The sequence below is a fragment of the Scyliorhinus canicula genome, chromosome 18 (genome assembly GCF_902713615.1).
Source record: "Scyliorhinus canicula chromosome 18, sScyCan1.1, whole genome shotgun sequence".
NCBI classification, from domain to species: Eukaryota; Metazoa; Chordata; class Chondrichthyes; order Carcharhiniformes; family Scyliorhinidae; genus Scyliorhinus; species Scyliorhinus canicula.
The window spans coordinates 22,305,455-22,327,300 of NC_052163.1; the positions used below are offsets into that span (position 1 = coordinate 22,305,455).

The 21,846-nt window shown below is 49.6% G+C and overlaps 1 protein-coding gene across 1 annotated transcript in view; it reads left to right on the plus strand.

The window, feature by feature from the left end:
* LOC119953238 overlaps positions 1-21,846 on the plus strand; it is a 47,024-nt gene that overhangs the window by 18,915 nt on the left and 6,263 nt on the right. Inside the window, exons 4-8 of the mRNA XM_038777271.1 lie at positions 4,660-4,779; positions 9,184-9,310; positions 9,730-9,754; positions 14,239-14,395; positions 16,274-16,447. Of these exons, the coding sequence (XP_038633199.1) occupies positions 4,660-4,779; positions 9,184-9,310; positions 9,730-9,754; positions 14,239-14,395; positions 16,274-16,447 (603 nt within the window). The remainder of the gene's footprint in view (positions 1-4,659; positions 4,780-9,183; positions 9,311-9,729; positions 9,755-14,238; positions 14,396-16,273; positions 16,448-21,846) is intronic.

Genomic DNA, 21,846 nt, shown 5'->3' on the forward strand with positions numbered 1-21,846 from the left:
ACTGAAATTAAACTGACAGGTCTGTAATTGCTGTGCTTAACCCAGACCCTTTTTTGAATAAGGGTGTACGGTTTACATTTCTGCAGTCCTCTGGCACCTCCCCTGAGTCTAGGGCAGACTGGATGATTCTGGCCAGCGCCCCTGCAATTTCCACTCTCACTTCTTTCAATATCCTTGGATGCACCTCGTCTGATCCCAACACCTTGTCAACTTCCTCCTTGTCAATTTTGATCGCTTCTAAGTGACAAAGTTTCCTCCACTATCACAATGACTTGCATAGCATCTACTTCCTTCGTAAAGACAGACACAAAGTACTCGTTTAATACCTCAACCACGCCCTCGCCTCCATGTGTGAATTCCCTTTTAGATCCCTAATTGGCCCTACTCCTTTCACCACTCTTTTACTATTTATATGCTTAAAGAAGACTTTGGGAATCCCTGTTATGTTGGCGTTCCTCATAATCCCTCATTGCTTTCCTAATGTGCTTTTTCAAAACCCCTCTGAATCTTTTGTATTCCTCTTGGTTCTCAATTGTATTTTCTACCTGACCCATCATAAGCTCATTTCTTCTTTGGTTTTTAAATTTCAATCTCCTTTTTCACCCGGGGAGCTCTGGATTTGTTTGCCTTTCCCTTTCCCTTTCAAGAAAATATACCTTGATTGTGCCTGAACCATTTCTTTTTTGAGTGTAGCCCGTTGTTCAGCTACAGTTTTTCCTGCCAACCTTTCGTACCTGTCCATCCAGCACAGGTCCATCCTTGGCATGTTGAAAGCAGCTTTGCCTGGTTAATTATTCTTACTTTTCATTGTCCATTATCCTTTTCTACCATCATTATAAATCTTTAGATGCAGTAATCACTGTTTCCTAAATGCTCTTACACCAACAGTTTATCTACTTTTTTAAAATAAATATTTATATTCTCCATTTTCACATTTTCTTCAAAACCTACACCCCATCAACAAACAGTAAACAGTAACAAATCCCCTTATTAACAACAACGATCCCATCCTTGTGGATGTGGCAGCACGGTAGCATTGTGGATAGCACAATCGCTTCACAGCTCCAGGGTCCCAGGTTCGATTCCGGCTTGGGTCACTGTCTGTGGGGAGTCTGCACATCCTCCCCGTGTGTGCGTGGGTTTCCTCCGGGTGCTCCGGTTTCCTCCCACAGTCCAAAGATGTGCAAGTTAGGTGGATTGAACATGATAAATTGCCCTTAGTGTCCAAAATTGCCCTTAGTGTTGAGTGGGGTTACTGGGTTATGGGGATAGGGTAGAGGTGTTAACCTTGGGTGCGGTGCTCTTTCCGGGAGCCGGTGCAGACTCGATGGGCCAAATGGCCTCCTTCTGCACTGTAAATTCTATGTAATTCTATGTAATCCTCCCACCAACCCCCAAACAACGGCCCACATGACAATATAAGCACCAAATAAAACAAACCCTCCCAAAAAGGAATCAGGAATTGCCCATGGTCACTATTGACATATATAGTCCCCCCCCCCCCCCCCCCCTCCCCCCCAACCCCCCTAATATTCAACGCCATCCAATCCCCGGAAGAGTACCGTGAATGGCACCCATGAGTGGCACCCCTCCCTCCCAGACTCCTTCCCTCCACTTCCTCTTGTAAACTCCCCCCCACCACGGTTCTTTCCCCCAGCTTTTCACCCAACTAGACTCACCCAAATCTGTTCGACCTAGCTCCGATGGCCGCAACCCCACCCCCCACCTCACTCCCGTTCACAGGCCGACCCGGGTCTCCTTCCACCTTGCCCGGTCCCAGGAAAACCAAGAAATCCTCTTTAGCACACAACCCCAGCATGCACACACAAGCCCCAAAGAACCATCACTGCAAATGAAAGTCCCAACTCTTCCCTTGTCCAAATATACAGCGTCGACTCATTTAGTACATACACCAACGCGCAGTGAAAAAATAAAGTTACATGAGGCTACATCGGTACACGACCCACTCTCAGTCCCATTTCTCAATTCTGCCAGTCTTTCTGCCTTCGCAAACTCCTCCGCCGCTTCCGCCATTCCAAAATAAAAGTCCTTGGATTTGTAGGTCACCCTCAACTTGCCTGGATTTCCTGTGCCACACTGCACGTTGCTGATGTACAGTGCCTTCTTCACCCAGCTGAAGGCAGCCCGCCTCCTCGCCAGCTCCACTGTAAAGTCCTGGTATATGCGTATACCAGCTCCAGCCCACTGCACCACCCGCTTCTGCTTTACCCAGCACAGGACCTTCTCCTTCACACTGAAACATACAGTTACTACTCTTGGCGGCTCATTTGCCTTTGGTATCGGCCTCCACGACCGATGAGCCCGATCCAGTTCGTATCGGGAGGGATCGTCCCCCTCCCCCAATAACTCCGCCCACATCGTGGCAAAATACTCCGTCGGCCTCGGGCCTTCCACCCCTTCGGGCAGACCCACAATCCTCAGATTCTGCCGCCTGGATCTGTTTTCCAGGTCTTCCATTTTGGCTCGCAGACCCTTGTTGGTCTCTATCACCCTCCGCATCTCCTTCCCCATCGAGGTGAGTTGATCACTGTGCTGCGATAATGCCTCTTCCACTTCCTTCAGTGTCTCACCTTGCTCCCGTACCTCTGCCACTGCGCTTGATACCGCCGCTCTCACCGGGGCAATCGCCTCATCCAACTGCACTTTCAATACGGCCCCCATCTCCTTCTTCATCACTTCCATGTGCTTTGTGAACTGTTTCTCAAGTTCCAAAGCCATCACCTTGTTCATTTCTTCTGCCGTGAGCAATGCGGCCTTCCCTGGTGCTCCAGCCTCCGCTTTCCTTACAGTTCCTGCGCTGACATTTCCACTCACTGGCGGACTTTCATTAAGCCCCTTTTTTACTGTGCCTTCTTACAGCTTTTTCAGCCTCCATTGCCCCTGGGACCGGGCGTTAAAACCCAGAAAATTCCTATTCCCGAGCGGGAGCCCGCCAGTGTGCGGCTGCCTCCCGCCTGCCGTCACCGGAAGTTAACAGTTTATCTACTTGGTCCAAGAATTGAACTTTGGGGAACTCGAGACATGATGATTGGGGGAGAAACCTCTGCAGGTGATTCTGTAGCTACAACCAAGTAGATAACCAGGAGATAGCAGTATCCACCCAACTGGATGGCAGAGGAGAGGCTTTGGTGGAGGCTGAGTTGGACAACTGTATTAAAATTTACAGGTCAAGAAGGATGGATAGTTTATCATGGTCACAATCACATTGGATTCTAGACGTCAGCATACACTTTCCAAACACAATAGAAAATTGATTTTGTTGGAAATTTTTTAATTTCCTGTTGCTGTGCATATCGATTGTCTGGGTGCAACGCAGAGCACAGTTGAGCAAGAGGATCACAAGAAAATCCACCCAAATTATCATCCATTATATTAAACGTAGATTAAATCCAGTAGGCTCCTTTGAGGGGTTATGATCCACTGATCTGGTTCAACTCTGTGTGTTGTGCCCAGGCTGTCTAATGTGTGCAATTACAAGAGAAAGGAAAGCCGGATTAGGTGTAGAGGGAGCAAGTTCGCCCTCATCACCTTGTTGGCAGTTGGGCGGAACAGGTTATTCCTGTAGAAAGCACCTGATTTTTATTCCATTATAGAATGAAAATCAGGCAAGTCGCTCGAACATATCACCATCCAAGGACCGAAGACAAAGATTTACCCCAATTACCAGGGTCCTTCACCTTTCACCTTGTTAGAGTGTCGAGGTGGGCGCCTTGCACGTTCGGCTAGCTTGCGTTTACCTCAGTGATGATCCCAGGGTCAGTCTAAATGGCTCGCTGTGCTGTTCCTGCCCGAACTGTGCAGAAACTGTCTGGGGAGACGTTTGTTACTGCTGCTGGACCCCACTGCTTGTCGCAGCTTAAATCTACCTGCAGATTTCCAGATATTTAGCAATCATTCAAAAATCATGCAAGGATGTGACTTTTGTTTGTTTTAGAAGATATTTTAGTGAGGCATTTATATTTTTCACATTTTAAACATTTTTTTTAACAAACAATTTTATTGAGGTATTTTAGGCATGTAGAAAAAGTGACATTGTACAGTACAAAAACAAAATGAAGTCGCGACACAAATTACAAATTAAACATAGTGCAAACCACGGCTCTGTTCACGCACGGACCTGCCTCAATATCCTGTTATTCACCTGTCCTCCACCTCCTCAAAAAACCTACTCACTGGGCCACAGCAAGACGTGACTTTTAAGAGCACATCTGTCAGTAAGCAATTAAATCTACTTATTGAAGGAAGAGAAATTTTAATATAATCCGCAGCCTTACCAACACTGGTTTTCAGAAACATGTCAGTGTTATCACCACCTGGCGTTGCTATGGCAATGATGATAGTAGATGTATCATGTGAGAATTATTAGTTTGTTATGGGAGCTGCACCTATATAAAGATTAAACTTGATCTTGGCAAACTGATTCAACATAGAAACAAATGGAATACCTGGTGTAATGGCTGAATTTGCCACCTGGATTCAATATTAAACTGAGGGAGGGAAAATCCACAATCCATTCTGTTACTTTACACAGGCCCCTCTTTGTTTTTTCTCTATGTTACTTGTTGAACCTTTGCTGTGAAGATTTCTTGGTTATTCATATAAACACATGATTTAGATATTTCATATTTGTTTCCACAGGGACAATGCAAGTTTCAACATCGAGATAGCTGCAAAAACTCATCGGAGACCTGTTTGGACTGGTTTCGGCACAGGAAATGCAGAAACCAGAAGTGCCCCAAGAAGCACTTAAACCATGAGGTCAGGAAGAAAACTAAACTTTCCATCTTCCCCCTCTGAAATTGCTGGATTTCCCCCACTATTCAGGAACAGAAACCACTGTTCATTTACTTCCTCCCTAGCCCATGGGGACATGATTGAGGTGTACAGAATTATGAGGGGCATAGATAGAGTTGACAGGAAGAAACTTTTCCCCTTGATGGAGGGATCAAATGCCAGGGGGCATAGAGTTAAGTTAAGGGGCAGGAGTTTGGAGAGAATGTGAGAAAAAACATTTTCACCGAGAGGGTGGTGGGGATCTGGAACTCAGAATATTTGGTGGTTGTTTTTCACCAGTGCAAACGCGATGGGCTGAAGGGCCTTTTCTGTGCTATAGACTTCTATGACTCCATGCCCCAGATTTGAGGAGAAGCTAATTGTCCCAAAGGGTTGTGAATCTGTGGAATTCGCTACCCCAGAGTGCAGTGGATGCTGGGACAATTAGTAAATTTAAGGAGGAGTCAGGCAGATTTTTAATTGGTAATGGGTTGAAGGATTATGGAGAATGGGCAGGACGGTGGAGTTAAGGCCAGCATTAGATCAGCCATGATTGAATAGTAGAGCAGACTCCAATTCTGCTCCTTTATCTTATGAGCTGATGACCAGGTGCTTGCCGCAACCTTGTTGCTGCCTCGGCTGAGACATCTGACTCAGGAGAACAGAGTTATTTGAAAGGAAAATTGTTAATATTTCAGGTGGGACTCTTAATCAAAACTGCTCAATGCCCCAGTCAAATAAAACCGTCCAACATTTTATGCTTTCTTTCAGATTGCTGTCACTAAACTCCCCACCCCACCTCCCTCAACACCAGAAATTGCAGCCAGCTTATGAAATCCCTTTGATGAGATAGCTTGAAAATGACATGGAGAGTCACCGTTAGGCCCACAATAGGGGAGATCAAGGTGGTTTTCTTGACCATAGGATGTGGGATTTGTTTATCACGCTTTTTCAGATAATTTGCTATACCTGTAACTTCGTTAAAAAACATTTGTAGTGGGGCAGCACGGTGGCACAGTGGTTAGCATTGCTGCCTCTGGCGCTGAGGACCCGGGTTCGAATCCCGGCCCTGGGTCACTGTCCGTGTGGAATTTGCACATTCTCCCCGTGTCTGCGTGGGTTTCACCCCCACAACCCAAAAGATGTGCAGGATAGGTGGATTGGCCATTCTAAATTGCCCCTTAATTGGAAAAAATAATTGGGTACTCTAAATTTATAAAAAAAAACAAAAAAACATTTGTAGTCATGACCACAACGGATAAATATTTTCTATCAATGCAATTGGCTTCTTTCAAATGGAAGACCTGACTGTCAGAGTTATGAATCCCCTCTCAAAAGGCACCAATGCTACTTCAGGGCTGATAGGTATCCATTTTCTAACTGTAAGGGGTATAGAACATACAGTGCAGAACGAGGCCATTCGGCCCATCGTGTCTGCACTGACCCACTTAAGCCCTCACTTCCACGCTATCCCCGTAACCCAATAACCCCATCTAACCTTTTTTGTCACTAAGGGCAATTTATCACGGCCAATCCACCTAACCGGCACATCTTTGGACTGTGGGAGGAAACCGGAGCACCCGGAGGAAATCCACGCAGACACGGGGAGAACGTGCAGACTCCGCACAGACAGTGACCCAGCGGGTAATCGAACCTGGGACCCTGGAGCTGTGAAACCACAGTGCTATCCATTTGCGCTACCACGCTGCCCGCTCAATGTCCCAGTCAATGTATACATGCATTAAGATCTAGGGAAGCACATCAAAAGTGTTTCAGCAGTGGCCCTGAAACATACTTACAGATGAATGTCTTCAACTGGCTTACCGACTGAATGTACCTGTTTTTCGCATAGATTTAATTAGGTAGCACTGCTGACCAGAATAATATCCATTCTCTCCTGCTCTGCTCTGGTAAACAGAAGAGTTCATTGTCATCACCTCCAATTGGAGGAAGTATTTCTCAGTTATAAATTGTTTGATCGCTTCTCAGCCTTGAGACTAGGATCAAGCCCGCGATCAGGTGTAATGCCTATTCTTGTCAGCTTGGATCTGGTTTGCCTCCTTTATGGGGTCATGAATTGTAGGAATAACAGCAAACGGGATTATTATTTAAACGATAAAATATTAAAGCATGCTGCTGTTCAGAGAGACTTGGGTGTGCTAGTGCATGAGTCACAGAAGGTTGGTTTACAAGTGCAACAGGTGATTAAGAAGGCAAATGGAATTTTGTCCTTCATTGCTAGAGGGATGGAGTTTAAGACTAGGGAGGTTATGTTGCAATTGTATAAGGTGTTAGTGGGGCCACACCTGGAGTATTGTGTTCAGTTTTGGTCTCTTTACTTGAGAAAGGACGTACTGGCGCTGGAGGGTGTGCAGAGGAGATTCACTAGGTTAATCCCAGAGCTGAAGGGGTTGGATTATGAGGAGAGGTTGAGTAGACTGGGACTGTACTCATTGGAATTTAGAAGGATGAGGGGGGATCTTATAGAAACATTTAAAATTATGAAGGGAACAGATAGGATAGATGCGGGCAGGTTGTTTCCACTGGCGGGTGACAGCAGAACTAGGGGACATAGCCTCAAAATAAGGGGAAGTAGATTTAGGACTGAGTTTAGGAGGAACTTCTTCACCCAAAGGGTTGTGAATCTATGGAATTCCTTGCCCAGTGAAGCAGTTGAGGCTCCTTCATTACATGTTTTTAAGGTAAAGATAGATAGTTTTTAGGGCAGCACGGTGGCCTAGTGGTTAGCACAACCGCCTCACGGCGCTGAGGTCCCAGGTTCGATCCCGGCTCTGGGTCACTGTCCGTGTGGAGTTTGCACATTCTCCCCGTGTCTGCGTGGGTTTCGCCCCCACAACCCAAAAATGTGCAGAGTAGGTGGATTGGCCACGCTAAATTGCCCCTTAATTGGAAAAAATAATTGGGTAATCTAAATTTATTAAAAAAAAAAAAAAGATAGATAGTTTTTTGAAGAATAAAGGGATTAAGGGTTATGGTGTTCGGGCCGGAAAGTGGAGCCGAGTCCACAAAAGATCAGCCATGATCTAATTGAATGGCGGAGCAGGCTCGAGGGGCCAGATGGCCTACTCCTGCTCCTAGTTCTTATGTATCAATTTGAATTTGAATTGGTTTTTGGAGCAAGAAAGCAGATGGATTAAGGGCTTGCCCTGTCCATTGGCTTTGTAACTCTGAGAAAGGAAATCATTAAAAAAAACATTATAAATTGTTTAAAAGCAAATTACTGCGGATGCTGGAATCTGAAACCAAAGTGGAAATGTTGGAAAATCTCAGCAGGTCTGGCAGCATCTGTAGGGAGAGATAAGAGCTGACATTTCGAATCCAGATGGCCCTTTGTCAAAGCAAAAGACATAGAAAGTGGGAAAGTGGGTGAGAGAATGAAAGATGAGCCATAGTCACAGAAACCAAGGGAAAAGAGTGCTAATGGCAGTCCCCAGAGAGAACAAAAGGCGTGAAAGGCCAAACAGCAGAGTAACTAACAGCAGAGGGTGAACTGTGACAGATGGGCTCTACCCCACACCCTCCAGGTGAGGACACCCCGCTATAGGGTCCCTGGGGGTCCCCCCCTTTTCAGCCCCCCCAAGCCCCCTGACAGCACCTCCTCCCTTCTAGGACCCACACCCATCAAAGCTCCAACCTCCCATACACCCTTGCACTGGAACCCCGGCATCCAGGCAGTGCTCCTGCTGGCTTGGCAGTGCCATCCAGACAATTCGGCAGTGCTAGGGTGGCATTGCAAAGGAGCCAGCTGGGCAGTGCCAAGGTGCCCACATTCCAGGCGGTGGGCCGGAGGGCCACCCTGCACTTACCCTGACCACCAGGGGTCTCTGATGGCCCAGGAGGTCCCCCTGCGTGGTCCATGTTTGTGTGGACCAGCATTGATCAGTGCCTGGCTGCAGCCTTCCTGGGGAGGGCGGAGAATTGACAGAAGCCAATGGATTCTGGGCAGGTATTTATGACCTACCTCTGGGTGCGGCATTTGGCCACGCCCATTTGGGGCGGAGTTCCAACTCCGATGTCTCATGGGACTTTGATGAATCACGCGAAGCGCCGAGGCTGTCGGGAGGCTTGTCGACGGCTCTCCGGGATTCTCCGGCCCTGTTGTGCTCTCGCTTGAGCGCAATGCGGCGGGAGAATCGCACCCAAAACCGCCTTGTCCTTTGTTGTGTGTGCGATTGGAGATTACAAAAATGCCTGTTCTTATCAGCTTGTGTCTAGTATGTCTCTCTTGTGATTTATTTCCAGAGGCCAGTTAACAACAGACAGGGACGTTGCTCAACCAATTGTTATGTTTGTAGCTTAAATGGATGTTTAGTCGTGTAAAAGGATTTGAAAGGCTGCAATGTAAGAGCTGCTAATTCTGTCCTTTAGACAATTGTGACGTATTTTCTGTGCAAAGCAGAGAAAACTGAAAATCACTGTACACAGCTAAACTGTCCCATGTACCATGAGAAATCCCGTCAGTTCATTGAATATGGGACCATTCCACCGAACTCAGGTATGATAAGTGCACTAATACTCACTTCTAGAACAGACTGCATGGGGCTAGCTTATTTCACACAGAGTAATTCTATGTCTGAATTATGTTTTCTGTTTAACAGACAGATAGAATGAAAGTGCATGATGACTTAATACCTGAGAATAAGCCGAGAACCAGGCTACATTTAAAATAAAAAAGATAAAAATGACAGTAAGCAATATTTGCGAATAAATAATCAGCACAGCAGAATAGCATTCCTCTATTGTTATTTTAACTGATTAACCAAAATCAATGGAATAATGCATGCATCTTTTAAAATAGTGGATGTTGGTTTGTTATGGTCAGTATTTAGATGGCTTGTGTGGACTTTTTATACATAAATTCTTGGTAACGCTCAGAAATTTCACGGTGTAATTAGAATATATTTTTCTTCCTAGTTCCGATGGTACCTGCAGTCAAAAAGTAAGTCAGTTCTACTGTTATGAGTGCGGGTGGTAGGGCAGCACGGTGGTGCAAATGGTCAGCACAGTTGCCGAATTCCCAGGCGCCGAGGTCCCAGGTTCGATCCCGGCTCTGGGTCACTGTCCGGGTGGAGTTTGCTCATTCTCCCCGTGTTTGCGTGGGTTTCGCCCCCACAACCCAAAAGATGTGCAGGGTGGGTGGATTGGCCATGCTAAATTGCCCCTTAATTGGAAAAAATTAATTGGATACTCTAAATTGATTTTTTAAAATGAGTGCGGGTGGTGCAGCGGTTAGCACTGCTGCCTCACGGCGCCGAGGAGCCAGGTTCAATTCTGGCTCTGGGTCACTGTCTGCCTGGGCCTCACCCCCACAACCCAAAGATGTGCGGGTAGGTGGATTGGCCACAATAAATTGCCCCTTAATTGGAAAAAAAGAATTGGGTACTCTATATAAATTTACGTATCTTCTGGGAATTGGGAGGCCTTTAAAAGCGAGCAGAGGACAACTAAAAAAGCAATAAGGGGGGAGAAGATGAAGTACAAGTGCTAGCTAGCTAGTAATGTAAAGGAAGATAGGAAGAGATTTTTTTCAATATATAAAAGGTAAGAGAGAGGCAAAAATAGACATTGGACCACTAGAAAATGTGGCTGGAGAAGTAATAATAGGAAACAAAGAAATGGCAGACAAACTGAATTGTTACTTTGCATCAGTCTTCATGATGGAAGATACCAGTGGGATGCCAGAGCTCCAGGAGAACCAGGGGGCAGAGGTGAGTGCAGTGACCATTACTAAGGAGAATGTTCTGGGGAAACTGAAAGGTCTGAAGGTGGATAAGTCACGTGGACCGGATGGACTACACCCCAGGGTCCTAAAAGAGATAGCTGAGGAAATTGTGGAGGCATTAGTGATGATCTTTCAGGAATCACTGGAGGCAGGAAGAGTCCCAGAGGACTGGAAGGTGGCTAATGTAACACCACTGTTTAAGAAGGGAGGGAGGCAGAAGACGGGAAATTATAGGCCGGTTAGCCTGACTTCGGTCATTGGTAAGATTTTAGAGTCTGTTATTAAAGATGAGATCGCAAAGCACTTGGAAGTGCATGACAAAATGGGACTGAGTCAGCACAGCTTTGTCAAAGGGAGGTTGTGTCTGACAAATCTGTTAGAGTTCTTTGAGGAGGCAACAAGCAAGTTAGCCAAAGGAGAACCAGTGGACGTGATTTATTTAGATTTCCAGAAGGCCTTTGACAAGGTGCCGCATAGGAGACTGCTAAATAAGTTAAACGCCCATGGTGTTCAGGGTAAGATCCTGGCATGGATAGAGGATTGGCAGACTGGCAGAAGGCAAAGAGTGGGGATAAAGGGGTCTTTTTTCAGGATAGCAGCCGGTGACTAGTGGTGTGCCTTAAGGGTCTGTGCTGGGACCACAACCTTTTACAATGTACATTAATGATCTGGAAGAAGGTACTGAAGGCACTGTTGCTATGTTTGCAGATGATACAAAGATCTGTAGAGGGACAGGTAGTATTGAGGAAGCAAGGGAGGTGCAGAAGAACTTGGACAAGCTTGGAGAGTGGGCAATGAAGTGGCAAATGAAATACAATGTGGAAAATTGTGAGGTTATGCACTTTGGAAGGAGGAATCTAGGCATAGACTATTTTCTAAATGGGGAAATGCTTCGGAAAGCAGAAGCACAAGGGGACTTGGGAGTCCTTGTTCACGATTCTCTTAAGGTTAATGTGCAAGTTCAGTTGGCAGTTAAGAAGGCAAATGCAATGTTAGCATTCATGTCAAGAGGGTTAGAATACAAGACCAGAGATGTACTTCTGAGGCTGTATAAAGCTCTGGTCAGACCCCATTTGGAGTATTGTGAGCAGTTTTGGGCCCCATATCTAAGGAAGGATGTGCTGGCCTTGGAAAGGGTCTGGAGGAAGTTCACAAGAATGATCCCTGGAATGAAGAACTTGTCGTATGAGGAACGTTTGAGGACTCTGGGTCTGTACTCGTTGGAATTTAGAAGGATGAGAGGGGATCTTATTGAAACGTATAAGATACTGCGAGGCCTGGACAGAGTGGACGTGTAGGGGCTGTTTCCACTTGTAGGAAAAACTAGAACCAGAGGACACCATCTCAGATTAAAGGGACAATCCTTTAAAACAGAGATGAGAAGGAATTTTTTCAGCCAGAGGGTGGTGAATCTGTGGAACGCTTTGCCGCAGAAGGCTGTGGAGGCCAATTCACTGAGTGTCTTTAAGGCAGAGACAGATAGGTTCTTGATTAATAAGGGGATCAGGGGTTATGGGGAGAAGGCAGGAGAATGGGGATGAGAAAAATATCAGCCATGATTGAATGGCGGAGCAGACTCGATGGGCCAAGTGGCCTAATTCTGCTCCTCTGTTTTATGGTCTTATGGTCTAATCCACCAACCTTGTGCCCCTGGCAAGTATATTTGAAGCAGTGCATAGTTGAAGCTTACAAGTAGAAGTGTTATGTTCAATGTAAGCCTCATCATTGAACAATTGCTACATTGATTTAGAAATGTCTGACTTATGTGTATAATGTTTATTTAGAATTTGGTTTGAGTAGATTAATTTTGAAGATTGTGTGGAAAATGGTTAAAGGGGGAGGGATGTTGTGATGGTGGTGTCTGTCTCTTTAAGACAGCACAGCAGAAGAGGGTCAACTGGCTTGAGGGACCAATGGGGACTGAGAGCGGGTGGTCACCTCAGAGGGTGGAGTCCTCTCTTGGGCAGATTATATCTGGAAGCCATGAAGTAAGCAGGTGAGGACTGGAACAGCCTGGAGGGCTGCTGCTTCAAGGAAGCCTCGTCTGAAAGCTCCTCGACATAGATTCTCTTTGTCAATAAGTAATTTTGTTCCTAAAAGTGCCACAACATAACATGTGACCCCAGACACAGTAATATGATTGACTTCTAACTGACCTCTGAAATGGCCAGAAATCCACTTAGTTGTCGCGAAGGGGATGAGAAATAAATGCTGACCTTACCAGCAACATTCAAACTGCACAGACATTTTTAAAAATGCACAATGATGTATTCAGGGATAATGCCCATGCTGCCAGCCATATACATATATATATAGATATATACACTGACTTGTGTTTCAGAGGTAAGGGCTGGGATTCTCCGAGCCCACGCCGGGTCGGAGAATCGCTGGGGCGCGCGGGGTTCCCGCCATGTCACTCTGACGCCGGGCTGGCGATTCTCCGGTGACCGGAGAATCGGTGGCAGTCGCGGTCGCCGTGGCGCCGGACAGGGGCCTCTGAAATAGGCCCCCGTGGCAATTCTCCGCTGGCGACGGCCCGAACATCCGCCGAGTCCCGCCAACGTGGTTCAAACCTGGTACCACCCGGCAGGAGCTCAGACTCGCAGCCGCTGTGGACGTCCTGGTGTGGGGGGGGGGGGATCTGACTCCCGGGGGGGGGGGGGGGGGGCGCCTCCATGGGGTCCAGGCCCACGATCGGGGGCTTCCGATCGGCGGGCGACCGCAATCTGGAGGGGGCCTACCTCCTTCCGCGCGGGCCCACTGTTTGGTCCCCGACATAGAATATAGAACAGTACAGCACAGAACAGGCCCTTCGGCCCTCAATGTTGTGCCGAGCCATGATCACCCTACTCAAACCCGCGTATCCACCCTATACCCGTAACCCAACAACCCCCCCCCCCCCTTAACCTTACTTTTATTAGGACACTATGGGCAATTTAGCATGGCCAATCCACCTAACCCGCACATCTTTGGACTGTGGGAGGAAACCGGAGCACCCGGAGGAAACCCACGCAGGCACGGGGAGAACGTGCAGGCTCCGCACAGACAGTGACCCAGCCGGGAATCGAACCTGGGACCCTGGAGCTGTGAAGCATTTATGCTAACCACCATGCTACCCTGCTGCCCCCTTGCTACCCTGCTGCCCCCTGCTATCCTGCTGCCCTGTTGCTTGAGATGGCAACCACGTGCACCGCAGGTGCGGAGATGGCCTTGGCGCGCATGCGCGGACCCGTGCAGGGCTGCCTTTTGGTGCCGGAACAGCGCGCAGCACTCCGCCGCCCTGCTTAGCCACCCATAAACCGGAGAATTTCTGGGCCAGGAGGCCAGTTGACGCCGGCGTACACCACTCCGGTGTTTACGCCGACGTCAACACTTGGCTGGGATTTTAGAGAATCCCGGCCAAGGTTTGGGGTGGTATTGTGGTAAATTGCATTGAGACCCAGGCCACAAGCACGTGCCCTCATTTACAAGAAGTGACACAGATGCTGAATGGGTCACACTGGCAGGTTTTAGAAAGGATACATTTGGCACAACCCTTTTGTGATGGTGTCTTGCCTCATTTTACAGTTTTCTGTCCCCCAAAACTGAGCCAACACAGTCAAAAGTAAAAAAGATGGAAAAACAGCTCAGTAAGTTCCGCAAAAACAGGCATGTTCTGTTGTTGGTCGATAAGTGACCTGTTTAATTTACTTTTGTGCCAGAAAGAGAATGGTGGACTTCGCAAAACTCGAAAATCCGCAGGTCCAAAACTTCGTTGTGAGTGGATATCGGTTTTTGGACAAGGTTCGTTTATTCATTGCGAACTCTGTACGAGAGCAAAAACTTGCCCCCGAAAAAGGAAGAACGTACTTCAAAGAGGTAGGGTTTTGAACTTGTTCATTAAAGATTTGGAAATTGGATGTTCCGGTTTTCTCTCAAACTAACAAATATACAGCTGAATTGATACTTTTAATTGATATGCAGGTTGCCACTATCCACCTGTCTTTGTGACACAGAGTGAGAGAGCAGGGAGGAACATGGACACATTAGCCCACTCCATATGACGCACTGTATGCAACACACTGGCATAGCTCTCCCCCTTTCTTATAAAGGCAGGAACCACAAGAGCTGAATCCTCAGACTCTTCAGCCGAGGGCAACATCCCTTCACCTTCTAGTCTCGGTCACTCATGCGTGCTGTTTCACTCCTATTTAGCTGTTATGAGCTGCCATATCCTTGCTGAAAGCAAAACTTATCTTTGTCATGCGATGATGTAAAACTCACGTCAGCAGGCAGTCCATATACCATCGAAGTATTTGCATCAATCAGTTGGATTTTAATAGGACAATTTTAGCAAAGTAATTACATATTAAGGCTGAGAGGAGAAGAAGATGAAAGTTGGGGATGTGTAGACTACCACAAGGGTTACTAGAGATGGAAGCAATTGTAGCATTTTAACACAATATGAGGGGATGTCACAGTTGTTGCCTAACGCATTTAATACAGTGCATTATTGGAAGGTATGACTTGTTATTTTTACCTTCTGTTGCACAGTAGCACAGTGGTCAGCACCGTTGCTTCACAGCTCCAGGGTCCCAGGTTTGATTCCTGGCTTGGGTCACTGTCTGTGCGGAGCCTGCACGTTCTCCCCGTGCCTGCGTGGGTTTCCTCCGGGTGCTCCGATTTCCTCTCACAGTCCAAAGATGTGCAGGTTAGGTGGATTGGCCATGACAAATTGCACTCAGTGTCCAAAAAGGTTAGATGGGGTTATTGGGTTACGGTGATAGGGTGGAGGCGTGGGCTTGAGTGGGGTGCTCTTTCCAAGGGCGGGTGCAGACCCGATGGGCCGAATGGCCTCTTTCTGCACTGGAAATTCTGTGCCATGATAAGTTGATTTGTGTGAATGTTGGACGTGGCACATACTCTCCTGGTCATCTCTTGCCACGGTATCTTCCTGATTCTGCCTAACCTCCTGTAGAAACACTTACAGATTTGTCGCTTAACCTTTTCAATCCTCCTGTCAACCTCACAGACATTGTTTAGTAACTGATCTTCAGTTGTGCATCCAAAACAGCGTTAGCTGTAATGGCTCCTTAAACAACGACATAGCTTTTGAACAAGCAGTGAAGCACTATTAAAGCACTATTCCCCATCACCAAATGGTGAGGTCTAACATCTACACTTTTCAAAATAAACAATAGCAAACTTGGGCATGGCATAGGGGTACAGTGAGAGATTGGGTGTGTGCGGGAGAGGATGGGAGGTGCGCTGAAGAGGGAAGGAAAAACAAAAGAAGTACTGGAAAGATTCATTTTTCTTCTTGAGTTCTCTGCCTTGAAGGTAACTCCAAGCCACAGCGCTGGAGCCTCAATCATGGGTAGAGGTAAGAAGGCAAGACCCAAACCAACCCCAGCCTGAATGGTGTTCGAACCCTGTGCTGTTTGCACCAATCGGATCTGCACCTCGTTATAACTTGCCTTTTATGTTTTGGAAAATAATAGATATGTTTGCAATTCCCATTCTCTGGTGGAGGGCAGGGTATCTTATCGAGGGTGGGCCTCTGAAATTCAACCATTTCCACTTGGCTCAGTCATCCAATCGGCTTGTGCTTTTGCCAGTACTCATGTATCCCTCACATTTTCTTCTTTGATTTCAGTCTAAGCCAACTGCTTTGATTTGAATGTCTATTTTTGCATACGGGCACGTATTTTGATGACTAACAAGATCTTTGTTCAATGTTTTTTGAAAAATTTGCAGATATTGCATACAATCCTCTTTTGCGGCAGCATTAATGATCCGATTATTGAACCCAAAACCTTTTTTGGGAAAAAAGAGGAATTTGATCAATTATCCGCCAAGTATCCAGATGTCTTTCAGAAATATAACACCGAACTCCCAACACGTCCTCCTTACACAGTGCTACTTGATGCGGTAAGTTCAATCAGTTCACCCTGACAAGCGCAGTGTGTTAAAGGACAGAAATAGGCCCTTTAGTCAATTAAATCGGAACCACTAGTCTGATACCTGCTCACTTCTCACATCGTTTGCTGTTCCTAAGTAAACATACAACAGGTCGGATTTTGCACTCTGGTGGAGTTGCTGCTGGAAGTGCACCAGAATTTTATTTCAGCGGCGAATGCTACGTGTCTGAGATTGATGCTTCTGCAGGACAAGGAGCTCATTCATTAAAGGTGTTACTGTCTCTAATGCAGCAAAGGAAGACAACAGGCGAGATTTAACGGAAATTTAACGGATTTAACGAGTGGCCACCCATTTCTTGCCGGTCCCGCCGGCGTAAATTAAAGTAGGTCCTTACCGATAGGACCTGGCGGCGCGGACGGCCTCCAGGGTTCTCGGGGGGACGCGGGGGGATCTGGCCCTGGGGATTGCCCCCACGGTGGCCTGGCCCACGATCGGGGCCCACCAATCCGCAGGTGGGCCTGTGCCGTGGGGACACTCTATTCCTCCGCGTCGGCTGTTGTGGTCCTCCGCCATGGCTGCCGCGGAGATGATCCCCCTTGCGCATGCGCTGGGATGACGCCAGCACGCGCTGCACTCCAGCTCATGCGCCAACTCGCGCCGGCCGGCAGAGACCCTTCGGCGCTGATTGGAGTGGCGCCAAGCCCCTTCCCCGCCAGCTGGCGCGGCGCAAACCACTCGGCGCCGGCCAAGCCCCTGAAGGTGCGGAGGATTCCGCACCTTTGGGGTGGCCTGACGCCGGAGTGATTCACGCCACTCCTTGGCGCCGGGACTCCCCGCCCCGCCGGGTAGGGGAGAATCCCACCCCCAAGTTCTCACTCTCCTCTCCCTGTGGAGATCACGGGGTTGACTGAGAAGAGGGGTTGTCCTGCACCGCAGAGGTGAGGATCCAATGCCCCTTCACCCAGATGACCTGTCTCAAAGTGAGTAGTTCATGTCAGACACACTGATCCTTCCCTCTCACTGACCACATGCCCATTGTCTCGCAAGATCTCCATCTGATGGGGCTGGGCCATCTGGGCCGTCCCCTCCTCCCCCCACCACCCAAGAGTCTAACTCAGGAGAGCTCCGAGGAGACCACCATCAAGGTGTCACAGTTATCGACTTCCGGTTGCGGCTATGACCAGCTAAGTCGCACGTTTGGTGGCTCCTGCTACAAAGGTGTTTTCGGGCCGATTGGAGGGCCCCAACAGCGCTGTAAGGACAAATCCCGGTGGGGGAAGGCTCCCTGAGGAGAACCAGACCAACTTTATGGTCGGTACCCGGAGTGGGGTGGTAAAGAAAGCAACAGCAGCTCCCCAAAAAAAGCGGGGGAAGAAGACCAAAATGGCGGCCGGTGGCGCACCCGAGGAATGGAGGAAATGGGCGGAGGAGCAGCAGGCCGCTCTCCTGCGCTTCTTTACGGAGCTGAAAATGGAGCTCTTGGAGTCAATGAATGCGACGACCACCAGGCTGATGGGAGCCCAGGCGACCCAAGAGGCGTCGATTCGGGAGCTGCAGCAGGAGATGACTGCGAGGGAGGAGGAGGCCACGGTCCTCGTGGGAAAGGTAGAGGTGCACGAGGCACTCCACCTGAAATGGCAGAGCCGTTTTGAGGAGCTGGATACCCGAATGAGGCGGAAGAACCTGAGGATCTTGGGCCTGGCAGAAGGCCTGGAGGGGTCAGACCTCCCGGGATACGTAGCAGAAATGCTGAGCTCCCTGATGGGGGCAGGGGCCGTCCCTTCGCCCCTGGAGCTGGAAGAGGCCTACAGGGTCATGGCTAGGAAGCCAAGAGCAAATGAGCCCCCGAGGGCGGTGCTGGTGCGGTTCCAGCGACTCAGCGATCGTGAGAGAGTGCTGGAGTGGGCCAAGAGGGAAAGGAGCAGCAAGTGGGAGAATTCGACGGTGAGGGTCTACCAGGACTGGAGTGCGGAGGTGGCAAAGCGGCGGGCCCGGTACAACCGGACGAAGGCGGTGCTACATGCAAAACGGATCAGGTTCGGAATGCTGCAGCCAGCGCGCTTGTGGGTCACCTACAGGAACCAACACCACTATTTTGAGTCCCCAGAGGAGGCGTGGGCCTTTGTACAGGAAGAGAAACTGGACTCGAATTAGACCCAGGGGATACTTGGCGGCCGTAGCCGCTCGGGTACTTTCAGCTGAACAAGTGGTTTTTTTTTCGGCTGGGTCGGAACTGGGCAACTCTTATTGGAACGGTTTCCTTTTTTTTCTTCTTTCTTTGTTTGGATCTGGAACTCTTGCTTTGGGTTTTTCTTCTGATGTTTTTTCCCCCCCTTTGCCAACTTCCCTTAGTTATTGTTATTGTGGTTATTCATGGTTATTTATGGTTATTTATACTGTTTGGTAGAGGGCGACTGTTAAGTACATTGTTATTTGTTATCTATCTGTTATTTATAATGTTAAGTTGGGGAGGCGGGACGGGGGGGAGAGCAGATCGGGGATATGGGCTCCTAGGGGGGGTTCTTTACAGGCATGGACGGGGACGGGGGTGGAACTGAAGATGGCGGGGTGGGGTGTGGCAGGGCGAAAGCGCGGGCTTTCCTCTGTTTTCCCCGCGCGCGGGGCAGGGGGGGGGGGGGGGGGAGGAGTGCGGGGCGTGGCTAGCAATGGCGACCTTTCCCGCGTTGGAGCGGGGCCAGGGAGGAGTGGCAAGGGGGGGGAGGCCCCCCCCCCGAGCCGGGGGGAGTCGGAGTGTGGCAGGAGCAGCCGGGTCAGCGTAAACCAGCTGACTTACGGGAGTACGATGGAGGGTACATCGCGGCTAGGAGGGGGGGGGGGGGGGGAGAGGGGGGTTAGGGAGGGACACCGGGTTGCTGCTGGAAAGACCAGAAACGGGAAGTGGAGGACTGGAGAGGTGGGGGGAGGGGGCCATCGCCATGGGGAGCGGGTCAGAAGGGGAGGGTCGACCCGGGGCGAGCAGGGAACAGGACATGGCTAATCGGCAGGGGAAGGGGGCGGGTCGTCCCGCGACCCGGCTGATCACTTGGAACGTGAGGGGGCTGAATGGGCCGGTCAAGAGATCAAGGGTATTCTCACACCTGAAGGGACTGAAGGCTGATGTAGCAATGTTACAGGAGACCCATTTGAAGGTAGTGGACCAGGTTCGCCTGAGAAGGGGGTGGGTGGGACAGGTGTTCCACTCTGGATTGGACGCAAAGAACCGGGGGGGTGGCGATTCTGGTGGGAAAGAGGGTGTCGTTCGTGGCGGAGGAGGTGGTGGCGGATAAGGAGGGTAGGTATGTGATGGTGAAGGGTAAGCTGCAGGGGGAGAAAGTGGTGATGGTCAACGTATATGCCCCGAACTGGGATGACGCGGGTTTTATGAGGCGCCTATTGGGCCTCATTCCGGGACTGGAGGCAGGGGGCTTGATCATGGGGGGGGACTTTAACACAGTGCTGGACCCCGGGCTAGACAGATCGAGTTCAAGGACCAATAGGAGGCCGGCAGCGGCAGAAGTGCTGAGGGGGTACATGAAGCAGATGGGAGGAGTAGACCCATGGAGGTTTGGTAGGCCGAGGGCGAGGGAGTATTCCTTTTTCTCCCACGTCCATAGAGTGTACTCCAGAATCGATTTCTTCGTGTTGAGCAGGGGGCTGATCCCGAGGGTACGGGAAGCTGAGTACTCGGCCATTGCGATCTCTGATCATGCACCACATTGGGTGGATGTGGAAATGGGGGAGGCGCGGGACCAGCGCCCGCTGTGGCGGCTGGATGTGGGGCTGTTAGCGGACGACGAGGTGTGTAAAAGGGTCCGGAAGAGCATTGAGAGCTATCTGGACTTGAATGACACGGGTGAGGTGCAGGTGGGGATGGTCTGGGAGGCCCTGAAGGCAGTGATCAGGGGAGAGCTGATCTCCATAAGGGCACACAGAGAAAGAAAGGAGAGGCAGGAGAGGGAGAGGCTGGTGGGGGAGCTATTGGAAGTGGATAGGAGATATGCGGAGGCACCAGAGGAGGGGCTGCTGGGAGAACGGCGCAGCCTGCAGGTCAAGTTCGACCTGCTGACCACCAGGAAGGCAGAGACGCAGTGGAGAAGGGCACAGGGCGCGGTCTATGAGTATGGGGAAAAGGCGAGCAGGATGCTGGCACACCAGCTTCGCAAACGAGATGCGGCTAGGGAGATTGGGGGAGTGAAGGAGAGGGGCGGGAAGGTAGTGCAGAAGGGGCAAGAAGTGAATGGGGTCTTCAGGGATTTTTACAAGGAGTTGTATCGGTCTGAGCCGCCGACGAGGAGAGGGGGAATGGAGGACTTCCTAAACAAATTGAGGTTCCCAAGGGTCCAGGAGGGGCTGGTAGAAGGGCTGGGGGCGCCAATAGGGCTAGAGGAGCTAGTCAAGGGAATAGGTCAGATGCAAGCGGGGAAGGCGCCGGGGCCAGATGGGTTCCCGGTGGAATTCTACAAGAAAAATGTGGACTTGGTGGAACCGGTACTGGTACGAGCCTTTAATGAGGCGCGAGAGGGGGGGGGGTTCTGCCCCCGACAATGTCGCAGGCTCTGATCTCCCTGATATTGAAGCGGGATAAAGATCGTGCGGGTCCTACAGGCCTATCTCGCTTCTGAACGTGGATGCCAAGTTGCTGGCAAAGATCCTGGCAGCTAGAATAGAGGATTGTGTGCCAGGGGTAATCCATGAGGACCAGACGGGGTTCGTGAAGGGGCGGCAGCTCAACACGAACGTGCGGAGATTGCTGAATGTAATTATGATGCCGGCAGTGGAGGGGGAGGCTGAGATAGTGGTAGCGCTGGACGCGGAGAAGGCATTCGATAGGGTGGAGTGGGAGTACCTGTGGGAGACGTTGGAACGGTTTGGGTTTGGGGAAGGGTTTATTAAGTGGGTGAAGTTGCTCTACTCGGCCCCGACGGCGAGTGTAGTGACAAACGGGAGGAGGTCGGAGTATTTCGGGCTCCACCGAGGGACCAGGCAGGGATGTCCCCTATCCCCCCTACTTTTCGCACTGGCGATTGAACCGTTGGCGATGGCACTGAGGGGTTCAGGGGGGTGGAGAGGACTGACTAGGGGAGGGGAGGAACATCGAGTATCGCTGTATGCGGATGATCTACTGCTGTACGTGGCAGACCCAGAAGGGGGAATGCCGGAGATAATGGAACTATTGGCAGAGTTTGGGGACTTTTCGGGGTACAAACTAAATTTGGGCAAAAGCGAGGTTTTTGTGATACACCCGGGGGACCAGGGAGAGGGTATTGGGAGACTCCCCTTCAAGCGAGCAGGAAAGAGCTTTAGGTACTTAGGGGTGCAGGTGGCAAGGAACTGGGGGACCCTCCACAAGTTGAACTTTTCCAGGCTGGTGGAACAGATGGAGGAGGAATTTAAGAGGTGGGACATGG